Below are 14,703 nucleotides of genomic sequence, written 5' to 3'. Positions count from 1 at the left end.
AAAATTAGTGATGATCCAAAAACTAAAAGTGGAGCTAATTCCTTAGTAACATATGAACTCGAAAATTTTGAATTTTTATTGGGTATGACTATTTGGTATGATATATTATTTGTTGTTAATTCAGTTAGCAAAAGTATGCAGTCAATAGACATGCATATTGATGTTGCCATAGATCAATTAAAAGGTTTGATTTCTTTTTTTAACAAATATAGAGAAGAAGGATTTGTAACTGCTATGATTTCTGCCAAGAAAATTGCATTTGAAATGAATATCGAACCCGAATTTCGTAAGAAACGTGTGATATCTAGGAAGAAAAAATTTGATGAGAATGTTGATAATAAAATCTCAAAGTCTCTTGAAGAGTCCTTTAGAGTTGATTACTTTTTATACATAGTAAACAAGTCTATTTTTTCACTTCAAAATAGATTTGAACAATTTGAAGCATATGAAAATATTTTTGGTTTTCTATTTAGTGGTAAAAAGCTAAGATCACTAAATGATGAAAATTTAAAAACACATTGCTAATTTTTCTTAAAGCATAATAATCAATCCGATATTGATGGTTTAGATTTATTTTTTGAGTTGAAATTATTAAGGAAAATAGTACAAGTAGAAGATAATAGTTTAATCGATATACTCAATCAAATAAAGAGACTTGATTCTTTTCCAAATGCCTATATTGCTTATAGAATAATGTTAACAATTTCAGTTACCGTTGCTTCAGCGGAAAGAAGCTTTTCAAAATTAAAATTGATAAAATCTTACCTAAGATCAACAATGTCTCAAGAGAGATTAAATGGGTTAGCTATATTGTCAATTGAGAAAGACTTATTAGGAGAAATTGATTATAAGAAAATTATTAGTAACTTTGCATCTAAAAAAGCTAGAAAAATTGACTTCAAATAATAAAAAAAAAATTAAAACATTAAGCCACTCAATAAAATTTGGCTTTAGGCCCAAAAATACGTCGGGCCGCCCCTGGTTCTAGTTTCAAACTACCTCTGCGAAAATTGAAGCAAATCGTGGAAGGTACTCTTAGTTGAGACCAGAAGGTTGAATCTGGCCTGTAAGCCGAGAAATTTGATAAACATCCAAGACTCGGAGAGACTAATCCATGAGATTACCTGTTAGCCAACAAAGAAGTTTGCGGGCTAAACCAAATTAGATTTTGCTGTTTCATATCATAAGCTAGTAAACAAGCCTATCAAGGAGAATCAGAGAACCAGATTCAATATGGTGCCACATAACTTCTTGATCATGTTTACTGATTTTCTTGCTCAACATATCTTATATAAACTTTCATGAAAATGGAGGAAGGGGTAGAGCTTTCTCTATGAAACATAGCCGCTTCTGAATTGGGATAATAAGCAGTTCAGAGCAGCTGTAGAGGAACCATCTATTCACCGGTTGACTGAATGAGATTCAAGCAAACAGCAATTGGCTAGCAAATTGCATCATACCTTCATCTTTTTGTTGAAAAACGAAATTGTCAGCAGAAATCTTGTACATTTGTATAATAGGTTGTCACACACCATAATTGTTCAGGCTCCTTATTTGTAATTTATTGAAGCAAAGTTCAGCTGGAATAGTAGTATTATTCAGACTTACACAATAAAAAAGTAAAGGAAAGGTTCCACCTTTAGCTTGCAGGCTCTCATACTCCGCGCACACCTATGAAGGCCAATATAAAACGCCATTCCCCAAAATGAATGATGCTTGCAGGAAGAAGTGAGCAGCAAAATATTTGAACAGCACAAAGTTGCAGAAATCATAGATTCATTGCACTCAGCGGTGGAGTTAGAATATCAGAAAATTTCAAGAATGCCACGGTTGGATTTGAAGTTTGAACCTATAACCTGAAGCAAGCCGCCTTTGCCACTCCACTAGCATCTTCCCTTTTGTCAAGAGAATTATTTTACCCTATTTGCGCAATATAAGTTTTTGACGACGGCCTTTCAATTTACGCCCCTTGCGTCCACCTAGCTTTGCCCCTGATTGCACTGATGACAAGTTAGCATCTTCCTTATGTGATAGAATGGATTCCAGTTCCATCTCCTGCTGAGGCAATAGCAATGACCATGCCGATGCCCAGGTGGCTGCTGGTACTGTTTTCTGAAGATTCCTCAACGGATTAATCATTCGGTTTTTCATTTCTTCAGTAGCAAGATCTTTTCCAGCACATAGAACCTAAAGAAAAAAGCAAAACTTATTTGACATAAGATCTTTGCAAATTATTTCAACAATTTGATACTATTTACCTATCTACTTCTTTGATTAATGTTTTATGTTATTTCGTATCAGAAATTCGTTTTGTATGTGCTGTAAGCAATATAGATCTGATAGACAAATTACTAACATACAAAGGAAATTACTAAATAAGATTTTGTATTACTTCTTTAATTTACTGGATAAAAAGTAAGAATCGGAGTTGAGAATATTTATATCAGGAACAAATGAACAACTCAATCTGGCATCTATAGGTTCTGATATCGAAATAACCTCTGCAAAAACTGACAAAAGTTTTGGGAAGTGCTCATATTTGGGACCCAAAAGTTTTCTGTCTGACCTGCAAAGCGAGAAAATTTGCTAAAACGTTAAAGAATAGAAAGAAATGGATTTAAAAGACAACATATTAGAGTTTGCAAACTTCAGCTAGTGTTCAATTTGCTGAATGGAAAAATAGACTAATCATAGTAACAACCAATAAGATGATCAAGTCAACCCGACAAATGCTACAAAGATTATAGTTTAATAATTCATCTAACATTAGAAAGAACATGGTGATCTTTTAATTTAGCAGAAAAGCCTTTTGTCAAGATTCAAGATTGCAACTGCTAACCAAATTCTGTTAAACCAAATGTAACAGATATTTTCTAGTTGCACCATCATAACTTTGAAAATAGACACAATACTATAATATTACTTCAAGCATTTTGTTTGGCTAATGGTCGCGTAATTTTCCTAATATATAACTGAAATTAGGAATATCATGTGGAATATATGCATCATGCATGCTATTATAAGAACACTCGTACTTTTATCTACAGAAAATATTTTAAATCATATGTTGCTATTTTGTGATCCTTTTTTTCTTCTTCTAGTTTTACAATTGATACACCAAAACGTTGGGAGTAATGTGAAACAATTGCTGAAAGGTAGTTGGCCAACAAATGAGTTGACAAAACCCCAAAACAATTGAATATTTGAAATTAGTAAAGATTGGTTGTCATTAATAATCTTGTAACCTGCCTTGGCAATCAGTCGCCTTAACAAAAAGAAGACCTGAAAAGTAAAGTAAAGAGCAGATGATGATAAAAACTAGAACAGGCTAGTCCAGTACAGTACCTTTCGACCATTGAACAGAGCTGGTCGTGAACAACCATGTTACATTCTTATAGGCAGACAATTCAACCAAGCCGGAATAATCTACCAAAAAAATTTGGAATGAGAAATCTTGGAAGAATAAAAGCGACATGGTTTGCCAAAATCCTGATATGGTGAGCATATGCACAAAAGGTGTAAACAAAAGTAATATTCAGTTGTACCAAACACCAAGCACCATGTTAGCAATCCAATTTCTTCAAAACAAGGAAAAGTACTGACAATGTAATGTTGTACATAAAAGTACCTTATGTTTCCTTTAAATACATAAAAGTGTCTAAACTCTCCTTTTCGTAAGCTGACTAAATACCCTCAGCTACAGGATAATTAAAGCACCATGTTAGCAATCCAGTTTCTTCAAAACAAGGAAAAGTACTGATAATGTATGTGGTACAGGAAAAGTCTTATGTTTCCTTTTAATAAATAAAAGTGTCTAAACTTTCCTTTTCGTAAGCTGACTAAACTAAATAAGCTGGAATGTAAACTATCCACTAGAATTTATATATCTAAAATGGAAAGAAGTTGGAATCACAGGGTATATGCATCTAGAAAATATTTTTTCCTTGCGTTCAACTAAAAGATTATATAAGAAGAATAGAAAATTCTTGTAAATCACTATATGAGTGGTTAAAACTTAAAACGAGCACCATGTGTCTATCTTCCTAGTTTATTGCAATCATTTATCACGCTGGTATACTGACTTTCAAATTTTAAAATTTGTAGGACAAAAAGCTGGTCATCGCAAGTGCAAACATAAAATGAAGTTAGTAGTGAATTACAAAAACAAAATCTAAATGCATGTATATATGTGTGTGTATGAGTTGAGCAATAAAACATTAGGGATTCCCAGAAAACCGCACCTGCGTAGAGTCAATACTTTCCCGATGAAACTGACATATCTGGCCAAGTGCAAAAACAGCATCATGATATGCCTGTTCATTCTCAGGTGCAAGAGCATGTAGATGTGTTATCACAACATTGATCCTTGAAAGAGCCTCTGAATCACGTCATGAGATTTAGTAAATACAAGATTATATCACTCTTCGTCCACTTCCTTGTGATGAGAAGAATCTCAATATCACATTCAACGATATCATACCTCCGATAAATGGTTTGAAAACTAAACCACCATATTCCGCACAAAGCCCAAGTCCATAAAGCGCATTCTGAACATGACATCAAATGGTGTTATAATGAATCATACAGCAAATGTCACATGACTGAAAACTATCCCAACCGCCAAGATGCACAAACCTCTCTAAGAACTGGATTTTCGTCGTTGCTTGAGTCCAAAAGAAAAGGAAGACATATATTATAATACCTGGTTTGAACAGAAAGTAACTATCATAATTGTGACCTTATTTAAGAAAAAACTCATAAAGATAGACCTACTGTAGAGCTGATTCGTTGCATTCCTCCACAAGTTTATTAAAGATATTTACACATGCACTTCTCTCTTGAGCTGTTTTATCCTTGCCCTTTCAAGTAGTGAAAAAAGAACAATGAGAAATATTGGTGGAAAACAACCTAGGGGATCGAAACGTCAATGGTTACCATAAGCTGAAACTCACTGTCATAGGCATTAGATATGAGGAAAGCTCATCAAGGAAAGGCAAGAAAGCAGCCTTGAACGTTTTGATCAATGTCAACAATATGCAACTAACCCTATAAAATACTTTTTCTTCTAGCTCTCTTTCCTCCCTCAGCAATTCAGCTTCCTCAGCATCAAAGTCTTCTGATTTCTCTCTCTCTGTGAGTTTTCCTTTTCTACGTGAACTTTCTATAATGACGTGCTTTATCGCATATGTGATTCTATGAACCTGATCTTCATTGAGAAGTGTTCCACCGATCTGAAAGAAGACACAAAAAGGACCATAAGAAGTGAAAGCTGCCGTTCTAACTCATGTCAAGGGAACTTTTGTAAATATAGGATTTATGGTAAATTCTAGTCCACGTTTCAATTCTTAAGCATTTTGTTACGGTCCAAGTATGTCTTTTGTAGGAATAACTATTAATTCTGCATGTGCCCACGCACAGACTAAGAATGACCAAGTCCGCCGCTCCTATTTTACTTTTCCCTGAAGATCTTACTCTATGCAATTTATTACTCGTCTCCAGGTCTTGCTATGTACAAGGTTGTCCTATTTTATACTTTCATTCTTATGAGCATGGACAAGTGTGTTGCTTATCATAATGGACACAAAAAGCTTGAAAAGAAACTGCATACAGTCAATTCCTGAAAAGTAAAGAAACCATCATAACCTGACGTACATTTAGGCAATTATTCAATTCCCGCAATATCTTTTCACATAATTTTGTCTCAGGCTCCTGCATGCAACAGCAATTGAAGTGTCACTTTCTCCTTGTTCAGATAAATGGAGCTCAAACCTTTTCCCAACAGGAAAAAGAAACCGTAAATATTAATGTGTTGAAGGCAACCGAATACAATGCGTCCCCCAAAGCCAATATTATACGGCCAGGCAACTGCTTGAAGTACCACTTGTTTCCACCTTGAGCATTCTCTTTCTCTACCGCCAGTTTAGCAGAACGCAACAAGGATACCATTGCTTAACCACCACAGATTAAAACAATATCTCATAAGGAATTCGAGAAGTTAAAGAAAAAAGAATTGGAAACCATATGATCAAAGCATGAGATATTTTACCACAACTAGCACATTTCCTGACATAAGAGTGGATATAGAATTTCAGAAGCGGAATTAAAATTGAAGCAGCCTGTTTCAGGGTTTAAGACATAAATATCACCTGTTAATTTTTTGAATCCACTTAACAACACATGAAGAAAAGTAAATGTACTAGTGATCGTTCATGCTAACCTGGAGAATCCATGGGTAGAAATCTTCCCCCAATATCTGAGCATATACTTGAAGAGCCGAACACAATACTGATTTCCCTTCTAGGAGGTCACTTCCATAGATACATATCATTTCACCCCCAAACATGACTTTGTGCATACTGTAAAATGTGAAACTTAAGCAAGATATCCCTGGTAGCCCGAATTATTTTGAGAATCACTCGTGTTGTTATCTGTTGGGAGATGTGGAAGTCTAGGTGTGCTATTAAGTATGGATCCTCCAAGCTATCCATTAAGCATACGACTTATCAGATTTTGTTCTTCTTGAAATGGGTGGTATTCAAATATAAAGGGAATAATGAATGGCCTACAAGTTGGGAAGCTATATGCAGGCTGGTTATTGATCTTTCTCCCAGAACTGAATCATCACTTGTTAAATGGGAAAGGCCACCTCCGAACTAGATGAAAATAAACACTGACGGCAGTAGAAATATGACTGGTGCAGGAGGCATCTGTAGAGACCATATTGGCAAGATGATAAATGAAAAATCCAAGCCTCAATGATAAAAACTTACCTATCATATAGTTTATCTGAGGATACAGTCTTATCGGGCTCAAGTTGAGCACATTCAACTGCATATGGCATGACTATACTCATGTAAGGAAGAAATTCCTTCCCAATGCACACACAAATCCTGGACGATGCCTGCAGTGAAATCAAGAAAAGATGGGGAGGCTAATCTAATAAAAAGTTCTGAGCCTGTAAAACCAAACGATTAACACTAACCTTTAGACAGCGAAGAATATTTTTATACTCTGTCACATGTGATTCTTGTAAAGAGTACTTAAGCACTTCCATAACCTTTAATATAACAAAACATATAGAAAGGAAGGTCTGCGTTTAGAAATGAATGAATGGATAAGATCACACCACCAAGAGAAGAAAAGAATGCCAAGAGAGATGCAGAATGTTGGACCAAAAAGGAACTAGGAGGAGAAAATATATGAGGCATTAGTCATTGATCCCAAATATGGTTTGTCTATGGAAAAGCCATCCGACAAAGCATAGCAAATGCAAACAAGAGAAAAGTCATACCATCTGCAATGGCATTGTGAAATGAATATTATGTTTACGCCAAAACAATGAGCATATGACATGTGTCATTTGAGCACACTTTTCACTTAATCATGGTTAATTAACATATATTTTCACCTCAAATTATCAATAAACCATGATAAACCTTTGTGCCATGGTATAAATACCGGAACTGTAGATAAGTTTATCCCATAGCACTAATACATCGCACGCACATGCAAAGAGAAGTATCAAGTATAGTTTGGAGACGACCTGCTTCAAGTCATCTCTGAATTTCTCTTTGCCTGCAGCAAGCGCAACCTTGCTTATGCACAGCAAGACTTTGCTTTGAAGCATCTGATTAGATTCATCATTTGCATTTACCAGGATCGTTTTTAAATATGGCATTACAAAATCATAGTACTTTTGGAAGTGCTCCTGTTGAAGTAATATATTAGTCATCATTAGCTACAACATAAGTAGAAACAGAATTGACTAAAAAATAAATGCAAGTAGGTAATACCTTAGAGAAATCAGCTACACTACCCAATGCAAATAATGCTTCATCTTGAACCATTTGATTGTCATTCTGCATTTCAGACAACAGCAATGAATCTCTTAAGACTCGTTAACAGTAATCTACCTTTATAACAAATCTATCTTTGCATACCTGTAGAAGTACAAGCAGTTTGTTAAGTATTTCATCTATGTGGGAAAAGCTTATTGGCTCTTTAAGTGCAAGTACGAACATCACGACAGCTGTAGATGCACATGCCTATGAAAACGCAAAGAGAGTAAAACGAGTAACATTGTAGGTATTTTGAACTGAATGAAGCAGCAATGACACAGCTGTATCAAATCTTTACACTACGAATTCTTCAAACTCTATTCTGAAAAGGGCCAAAGCTATCCCTTTTGTTTAGTAAATGGTTTAAAATTAACCTTTGTCCACCTTTTAGTCCATAAATACACACAACGCTATTTTCAGGCTTAAAATTACCCCTCCTGCTAACGGCACAACATGTCGGCCCCACTTTTAATGAGTTGGCAACGTACACGTGTCATTAGCTTTAAAGAAAACTTGCATCCTCTTCCCTCACCATCTTCACCACCCCATTTTTAGCCATAACCACTGCAAAATCCAGCCGGAAAATATTTCCAAAGCAATCATCTGGATCCGTTGCCACCCCAGCCAAATATGTGGTGTCCAAATTTGTGGACTTAGTGTTTGGTGTCTAATCTTCCATCTTCCATGTTTCTACTTTTACGAGCTTTGTGTTGTTTCGGCTCATTGATGGCAAATTTCAAATCTGCTTTTCCGGAATATAAATTGACTCCAAAATACAATTGGGTTATGAGTCTGTGATTCTCACTCCCTTCCTCCCCTTTTTCCCTCTATTGTCTTCTTTGTTTTCCTCCAGGTGCTTGTTCATGGAGTATTTGTATCAGCTTGAGCCCCTTAGAGGGTGGTGAATCACAACAGGTGTTATAGTCAAGAGACCTTCTCAAAATATTCAGAAGTTACATCTAGAACACAAGAACTTAAGCAGATGCAATAAAATAATTAGTCCGATATAGAGTTATATTGCACCAACAATGAGGTTATTGTGTTCCTGTTTAAGCCGAGGATTCTTATCAGCCGAAAATAGTAAAATATGTAAAGTTAAGTACTTATTCTGCCTAAGGATAACAACACAAAACTTTAAAGATTCAACTCGCTAAACCTATACCAAGTTATAGATCATCAACTTTATGGAATATGTAACCCCATTGTAAAGGTGCAACAAGATAGATACTTTTGCTGTTCGTTTCCTGTATCAATAATAATAAATTATCTTATAGCTGCTATTATATGACCATAAAGGTTTCATATAACCAAAGGTCAAACCTGCACTCGAGGATTTTGAAAATCATCCATAGCTGCAGCTAATGCTGGCAATACTTGGTTATGATACTGTTCTTGCAAATCTGGACAGAAGTCAGTCGACAAATAGCAAATTGCATTAATGGCAGCCCATCTGACTCGAGGATGAGGATCTCGAAAAGAATGCAGGACCATATTCACTACTTGCTCCAAATACTTGATCATCATCACCTATAAACAGAAAAACCATGGGTTCAAGCTTAACAGCCTAAGAAAATTAAGCTAAAACAAATAAGGCCGTGTGGGCAAACTATCTTATATCCTGGCAAAAGAGCACCTCTTAAATGCTACAAAATAATCCCATGAATACACTAATTAATGAAAAAGAGTTGTACCTTTGAGCTACCTCTAACAATTTGAACAAGTGCAATGAGAGCTGCGTGGCGTTTCTCCCACTCAGGGGCAACCACGTAAGAACTCAGCTGTTCTATGGCAATAGGAGCAATAGTGTTGCCACCTAATGCTTTAGAAAACCGGCATAAACAGGCGGCACCATAAAGGTAGTTGTCCACTGTCCATCGATTCCAGTTACTATAAATGTGGTCGTTTATCTCTGCACCCTCAGCACTATGCCAACTAGGTTCATCTTTAATATCCAGTATCAAATTCAAAAACATTGTGAAACAAGTGTCAATAAACCGTGGCAGCTTCTTCATCATACCGGGGACTTTCTCCCTCGCCTCTACCAAAGTTAACAGAAACTCAATTGCCAAGCGCCTTGTACATTCTTGCAAAATCTTAGCCTCTGCTATCTCAAACATGGTATTAACCACTTCCACTAGTTGCAGCCTCAAAAACCTAGGCTCATTCTTCGCCAACTGTATAAGACTACCCAGGGCGGCTTGTGCTGCCTCCTGATGTTCCCCATTCGTTATTAATGCGTCAGTCAGTGTTTTCATCATCCCTGGCAGTAAATCCTGAAACCGCTCCTTTTCATATGAACTCGGTGTGCACTGGATGAACATGTGCACTGGAAACATGGCCATGATCCTCACATTGATATCGAGTGTATCGTCATTCAGTGTATTAAGGAAGAAAGGGTGCAAATCTCGTACCCAAGGAACCAATTTTTCGCCAATCACTTCACCTAGAAAGCAAAATATTGAGAAAACTGAGTCTTTTAACAGCTTGTTTGAATTGGAATCAGTGACGCAATGATACAAGAATGACAATAATTCAGGCCAATTTGTCATTGGGGAGAAGTGAAGCAGCTAGAGCCAAAACGGTTTCAAAGAGCATTTCGTTGATGTATGTTGATTGTTCGAGCTTGAGACGCATAAGGAGATTAGTCTTTAAAATGGATTGAGTTGAAACGCTTAAACTGTTCCAATGGCACAAGTCATCATTAACCAACGTGAAAAAGAGGGTAACACACTTGGTACGGAAATCAATGTCATCATGTGAAGAACCAACATCAAGTTTAAGAGCAAAGGAATTTGGATCCTTCTGAAACATCAAGTTGATCATTGACACAGCCACCGAATGTTTTTCTTCGGTTTCGCACAGGTATTCGGAAACAAGGCTTTCAAACGAAATCCCCTCCATCTGCAAAATTTCTCAGTATATGTTCTTCCTTAGTACTGCGATACATCAATTATTTAAGGGTGTTGACTCAAATAGAACATACAAGTAAGTCTGATCAATTGATAAAATCTAAATGATTGAGATAAAAGTCAACGGGCAAATATTCTTTCTCTGCTTTACTAAATATTTTTCTCTGTTATTGTTTGGATGGGAGCTTTATGTCTCGGGTTCGAGAATAGTGCCCTGTATAGTGTACCGTATTGTCCTATATTATTTTTATTTTATTTTATATTATATAGATTACTATTACTATATTCTTAAAAAAAGAGCTCTAGATTTTTTGGCATAATAAGCTTAAATTTAGAAAAAAAACGTGCTTGAAAATTGTAACAATTTGTCAATTATTAAATATTCTTAAAAAAATAGCTCTTTCCCTATATATCTAAACCATAGGTAGTAGCATAAATGCATAATCAATATAGGGGAAATCTATGGGGAAGCGCAATGTTAGCTACTAATTAGACTTATATTTACTCTTTAGTCATTGTTTAAAATATATTTACTCTTTAGTCAGTGCTTTAATAAACTTTTACTCGTCCGAATAAAAATACCCTTCTTCTAGACATGGTATCCTTAACTTCACGAGTGTTGTGTAAATATTAAGGACAAACTGTCTTGAATTTAGGGGTGGGCATAATACCGACCGAACCGAAAAAATTGACCGAACCGAAAATTTTGGTTTATTCGATTTATTCGGTCGGTTTTCGGTTTATAGTTTTAAAAAGTTCGGTATTCAATTCGGTGGTCGATTTTAATAGTTCGATTTTCGGTTAAACCGAAAAACCGAATTGTTGCTTCTGTTGATATGTTGCTTCTGTTGAGATGTTAAACCGACACACGTTCTTAATTAATTTAGGTTAAAGTACTATTTTCAACCTAAAAGAAAAGGAAAAATAAATTAGTAAAGATATTACTCCTCTTAAATAAAGGGGTGTAAAAACTAGAATAGTTACGAACTTGGAATATTCTTCATATATTAGTTGTACTTATATAGTATGTTTATATAGGCAATGATGAGATAGATGCCTAGAAATTGTTTTTTAGAATTTAGTAGATCTTACGTTGAGATAAATATCATAAGATGCACTTGACCTTGACGTGGGGAAGATCTCAGGGAATACCACTGCAAAAATATTCGCATGAGAATTAATTGTAATAATAAGACCTTCAGTCTACTTGTTACATTGTCCTTATTTTTCTGATTTGATATTTATTCATCTTTTAGTTTCATGCATGTCATCTCAAAAAGACACATCCTTTTTTTATTTTTTATTAGGCAGTTTTTCTTTCTCTATTTGAAATACAGTGAATGGACAGTTTGCTGTTTTACCCAATTTTTCTAGCTATGTTTTTCACTATTGACAATAGAAGCACTTGCATCGGCCGCAAAAAGTAATTTATTTTCGTTGTTTCGTATTATTTTTGTTATGGCTTAAAACCGATTAAACCGAACCGAACATGAATAAATCGAACCGAACCGAAGTTATTATGGTTCGGTTTTTGTTATTAAAATCACAAACCGAAAATCAAATTAACCGAACCGAAATTCTACAAAATCGAACTGAACCGACCGACGTCCACCCCTACTTGAATTAGCACTTTATGTTTTAAACTTTAGGACATGATTTCCTTAATTTCATATGTGCAATGTAAATGTTAAGTACATGGTGTCCTTAACTTCAGGGGTGTTGTGTAAATATTAAGGACACATTGTCCTTAACTTCATGAGTGTTGTGTAAATATTAAAGACAAAGTGTCATGTATTTGCATCTTCTGTTGTTAAAATTTTAGGACATCATGTCATTAACTTCATATGTGTAGTGTAAATGTTAAGGACATGGTGTCCTTAACTTCATGTGTGTAATGTAAATGTTAAGGACATAATATCCTTAACTTCATGAGTGTTGTGTAAATATTAAGGACATGGTTCGCTTAATGTCCAAAAGTTAAAGGACATTTTAGAAACGTTTGTCCTCAATATTAGATTACTAGTTCAATATTTCAAGACATTTAGAAAATTATATCCTAACATTTACTTGTTTCTCTTAATGTCGAGAAGTTAAGGACATTTCAGAAATGTTTGTCCTCAATATTAGATTCCCAGTTCAATATTTTAGGACGTTTAGAAAATTATGTTCTAATGTTTACTTGTTTCACTTAATGTCTAGAAGTTGAGGACATTTCAGAAACTGAACTTGATTCTCGTTTAATCCCCACAAAACAAACTCAAGTAAGGAATATAACTTCCCAATAGCAGTACAAACAAATCATAGTAGCTAATTTGATTCAATTTTTACAAAATCAACAAAGCCCAGGTGGTCGTCTTCTCCAAAATCGGCTTCGCAATTTTCGACAAACCCTAGCAAATTAGATCACAAATGGTCCAAATTTGTAGAATCAACTCACAAAGGTATTTCCCAACAAATATTTTGAACACCCAATTGATTTGCATACCCAAATTTTCTGAGAAGAAACGAGAGCTTAAGTGCTGGAGAGAAGCGAGGGTTTTGAGATTTTGATAATGAAAAAGGGTTGAAAAGAAAAGAGATAAAGAAAGGGTAAAAACGTCTATTCATATTAATTATAATAAAGTAGTGACTATATATGTTCAACATTGAAATTGGTGGTCAAATATTAAATCGGCAAAGGGCCAAATACACCCTCTACTTTCGAAAATGGTCTAAGAATACCCCTCGTTATACTATTGAGTTATCTATACTTCTGCAGTCATACTTTGGGTTCAAATATACCCCTCATTTAAACGGAGGTACACGTATCATCGTCATGTTGGTCAATTCTAAATATCTTCTAATTAATTAAAAAGACCTATTACCCATACCCGAAAAGCAATATTTTAAAGCAATTATTTTTGTAAAAACTGGAAAAAATAAAATTATTTTTACTAAAAACTGAAAAAAACGAAAAAAAAATTCTTTTTTCAGTTTTTATAAAAATACTGCTTTAGAAAAAACTGAAAAATATTTTCTAAAATAATATTTTTATAAAAACTGGAAAAAAAGAGCTGAAAATCAATTTTCTAAAGCAATTTTTTTGTAAAAACTGGAAAAAACTTAATTTATTTTTACTAAAAACTGAAAAAAATGAAAATATTTTTTATTCTAGTTTTTACAAAAAAACTGATTTAAAAAAAGCTGAAAAATATTTTTGTAAAAACTGAAAAAAAAAACTAAAAAGCAATTTTCTAAAGCAATGTTTTTGTAAAAACGGAAAAGACAAATATTTTCTTTTTTTTCAGTTTTTAGTTAAAAATATTTCAGTTTTTTCCAGTTTTTAATTGCTTTAGAAAATTATTTTTCAGTTTTTATTTTCAGTTTTTACAAAAATATTGTTTTAGAAAATATTTTTCAGTTTTTAAAGCAGTTTGTTTAGTAAAAATAATTTCAGTTTTTTTCGGTTTTTACAAAAAATAAAATATTTTTTGGGTATGAGTAATGAGTCTTTTTAATTAATTAGGAGATATTTAGAATTGACCAACATGACGATGACACGTGTCCCTCCGTTTAAATGATGAGTATATTTGAACCCAAAATATGACTGCAAGGGTATAGATAACCCAATGGTATAACAAGGAATATTCTTAAATCATTTTCGAAAGTAAAAAAGTATATTTAACCCTTTGCCGATAATAAATAGCATCTTAAAAATTGGCCACCCACGGCATTTCTTTTCTTTTGTTGTTTTCTTGTGGTCTCTTTTTCTTATCTTAATCTTATTGTTGCGTGAAAAAGTCGGAATTCGATTCCCTTTTAATAAGTGGAGTGGGTTTGATTATAGATTTGGCCCACTAATTGTCAATGATTAAAGAAAAAGCAACTTTAAACACACACAAAAAAAGTTACATGTGGGCTGCCATTTTTGAAGAAGTTTTGCCATTACTTTGACACATACACAATCTATATTTTAT

General features: G+C 34.3%; 1 protein-coding gene across 4 annotated transcripts in view; it reads right to left on the bottom strand.

Annotated features, from left to right (window-relative positions):
• Nucleotides 1-1,204: 1,204 nt before the first annotated feature.
• LOC104103528 (uncharacterized) overlaps nucleotides 1,205-14,703 on the bottom strand; it is an 82,182-nt gene continuing 68,683 nt past the window's right edge. The window contains exons 1-19 of one of the 4 annotated variants that reach the window (XR_011411899.1): nucleotides 9,530-10,927; nucleotides 9,159-9,365; nucleotides 7,941-8,045; nucleotides 7,794-7,859; nucleotides 7,544-7,708; nucleotides 6,983-7,057; nucleotides 6,771-6,901; nucleotides 6,218-6,356; nucleotides 6,047-6,116; nucleotides 5,821-5,948; nucleotides 5,653-5,709; nucleotides 4,953-5,231; nucleotides 4,774-4,859; nucleotides 4,636-4,702; nucleotides 4,481-4,547; nucleotides 4,242-4,378; nucleotides 3,346-3,426; nucleotides 2,500-2,566; nucleotides 2,139-2,187 (exon numbers count right to left, since the gene is read on the bottom strand). Coding sequence is in view for 3 of the 4 variants with exons in the window: in XM_070188113.1 (XP_070044214.1) it covers nucleotides 3,385-3,426; nucleotides 4,242-4,378; nucleotides 4,481-4,547; nucleotides 4,636-4,702; nucleotides 4,774-4,859; nucleotides 4,953-5,231; nucleotides 5,653-5,709; nucleotides 5,821-5,948; nucleotides 6,047-6,116; nucleotides 6,218-6,356; nucleotides 6,771-6,901; nucleotides 6,983-7,057; nucleotides 7,544-7,708; nucleotides 7,794-7,859; nucleotides 7,941-8,045; nucleotides 9,159-9,365; nucleotides 9,530-10,387 (2,679 nt within the window). In the remaining variant the exon portion in view is untranslated. Of the gene's footprint in view, nucleotides 2,188-2,499; nucleotides 3,427-4,241; nucleotides 4,379-4,480; nucleotides 4,548-4,635; nucleotides 4,703-4,773; nucleotides 4,860-4,952; nucleotides 5,232-5,652; nucleotides 5,710-5,820; nucleotides 5,949-6,046; nucleotides 6,117-6,217; nucleotides 6,357-6,770; nucleotides 6,902-6,982; nucleotides 7,058-7,543; nucleotides 7,709-7,793; nucleotides 7,860-7,940; nucleotides 8,046-9,158; nucleotides 9,366-9,529; nucleotides 10,928-14,703 lie in introns of those variants that run through there. The other 3 variants (XM_070188113.1, XM_070188105.1, XM_070188110.1) reach the window with 3 other exon arrangements.

This window comes from Nicotiana tomentosiformis, chromosome 11 (genome assembly GCF_000390325.3).
Source record: "Nicotiana tomentosiformis chromosome 11, ASM39032v3, whole genome shotgun sequence".
Lineage (NCBI taxonomy): Eukaryota > Viridiplantae > Streptophyta > Magnoliopsida > Solanales > Solanaceae > Nicotiana > Nicotiana tomentosiformis.
Note: the sequence above shows the minus strand (reverse complement) of the source record. Positions and strands in the feature narration are given on the sequence as shown.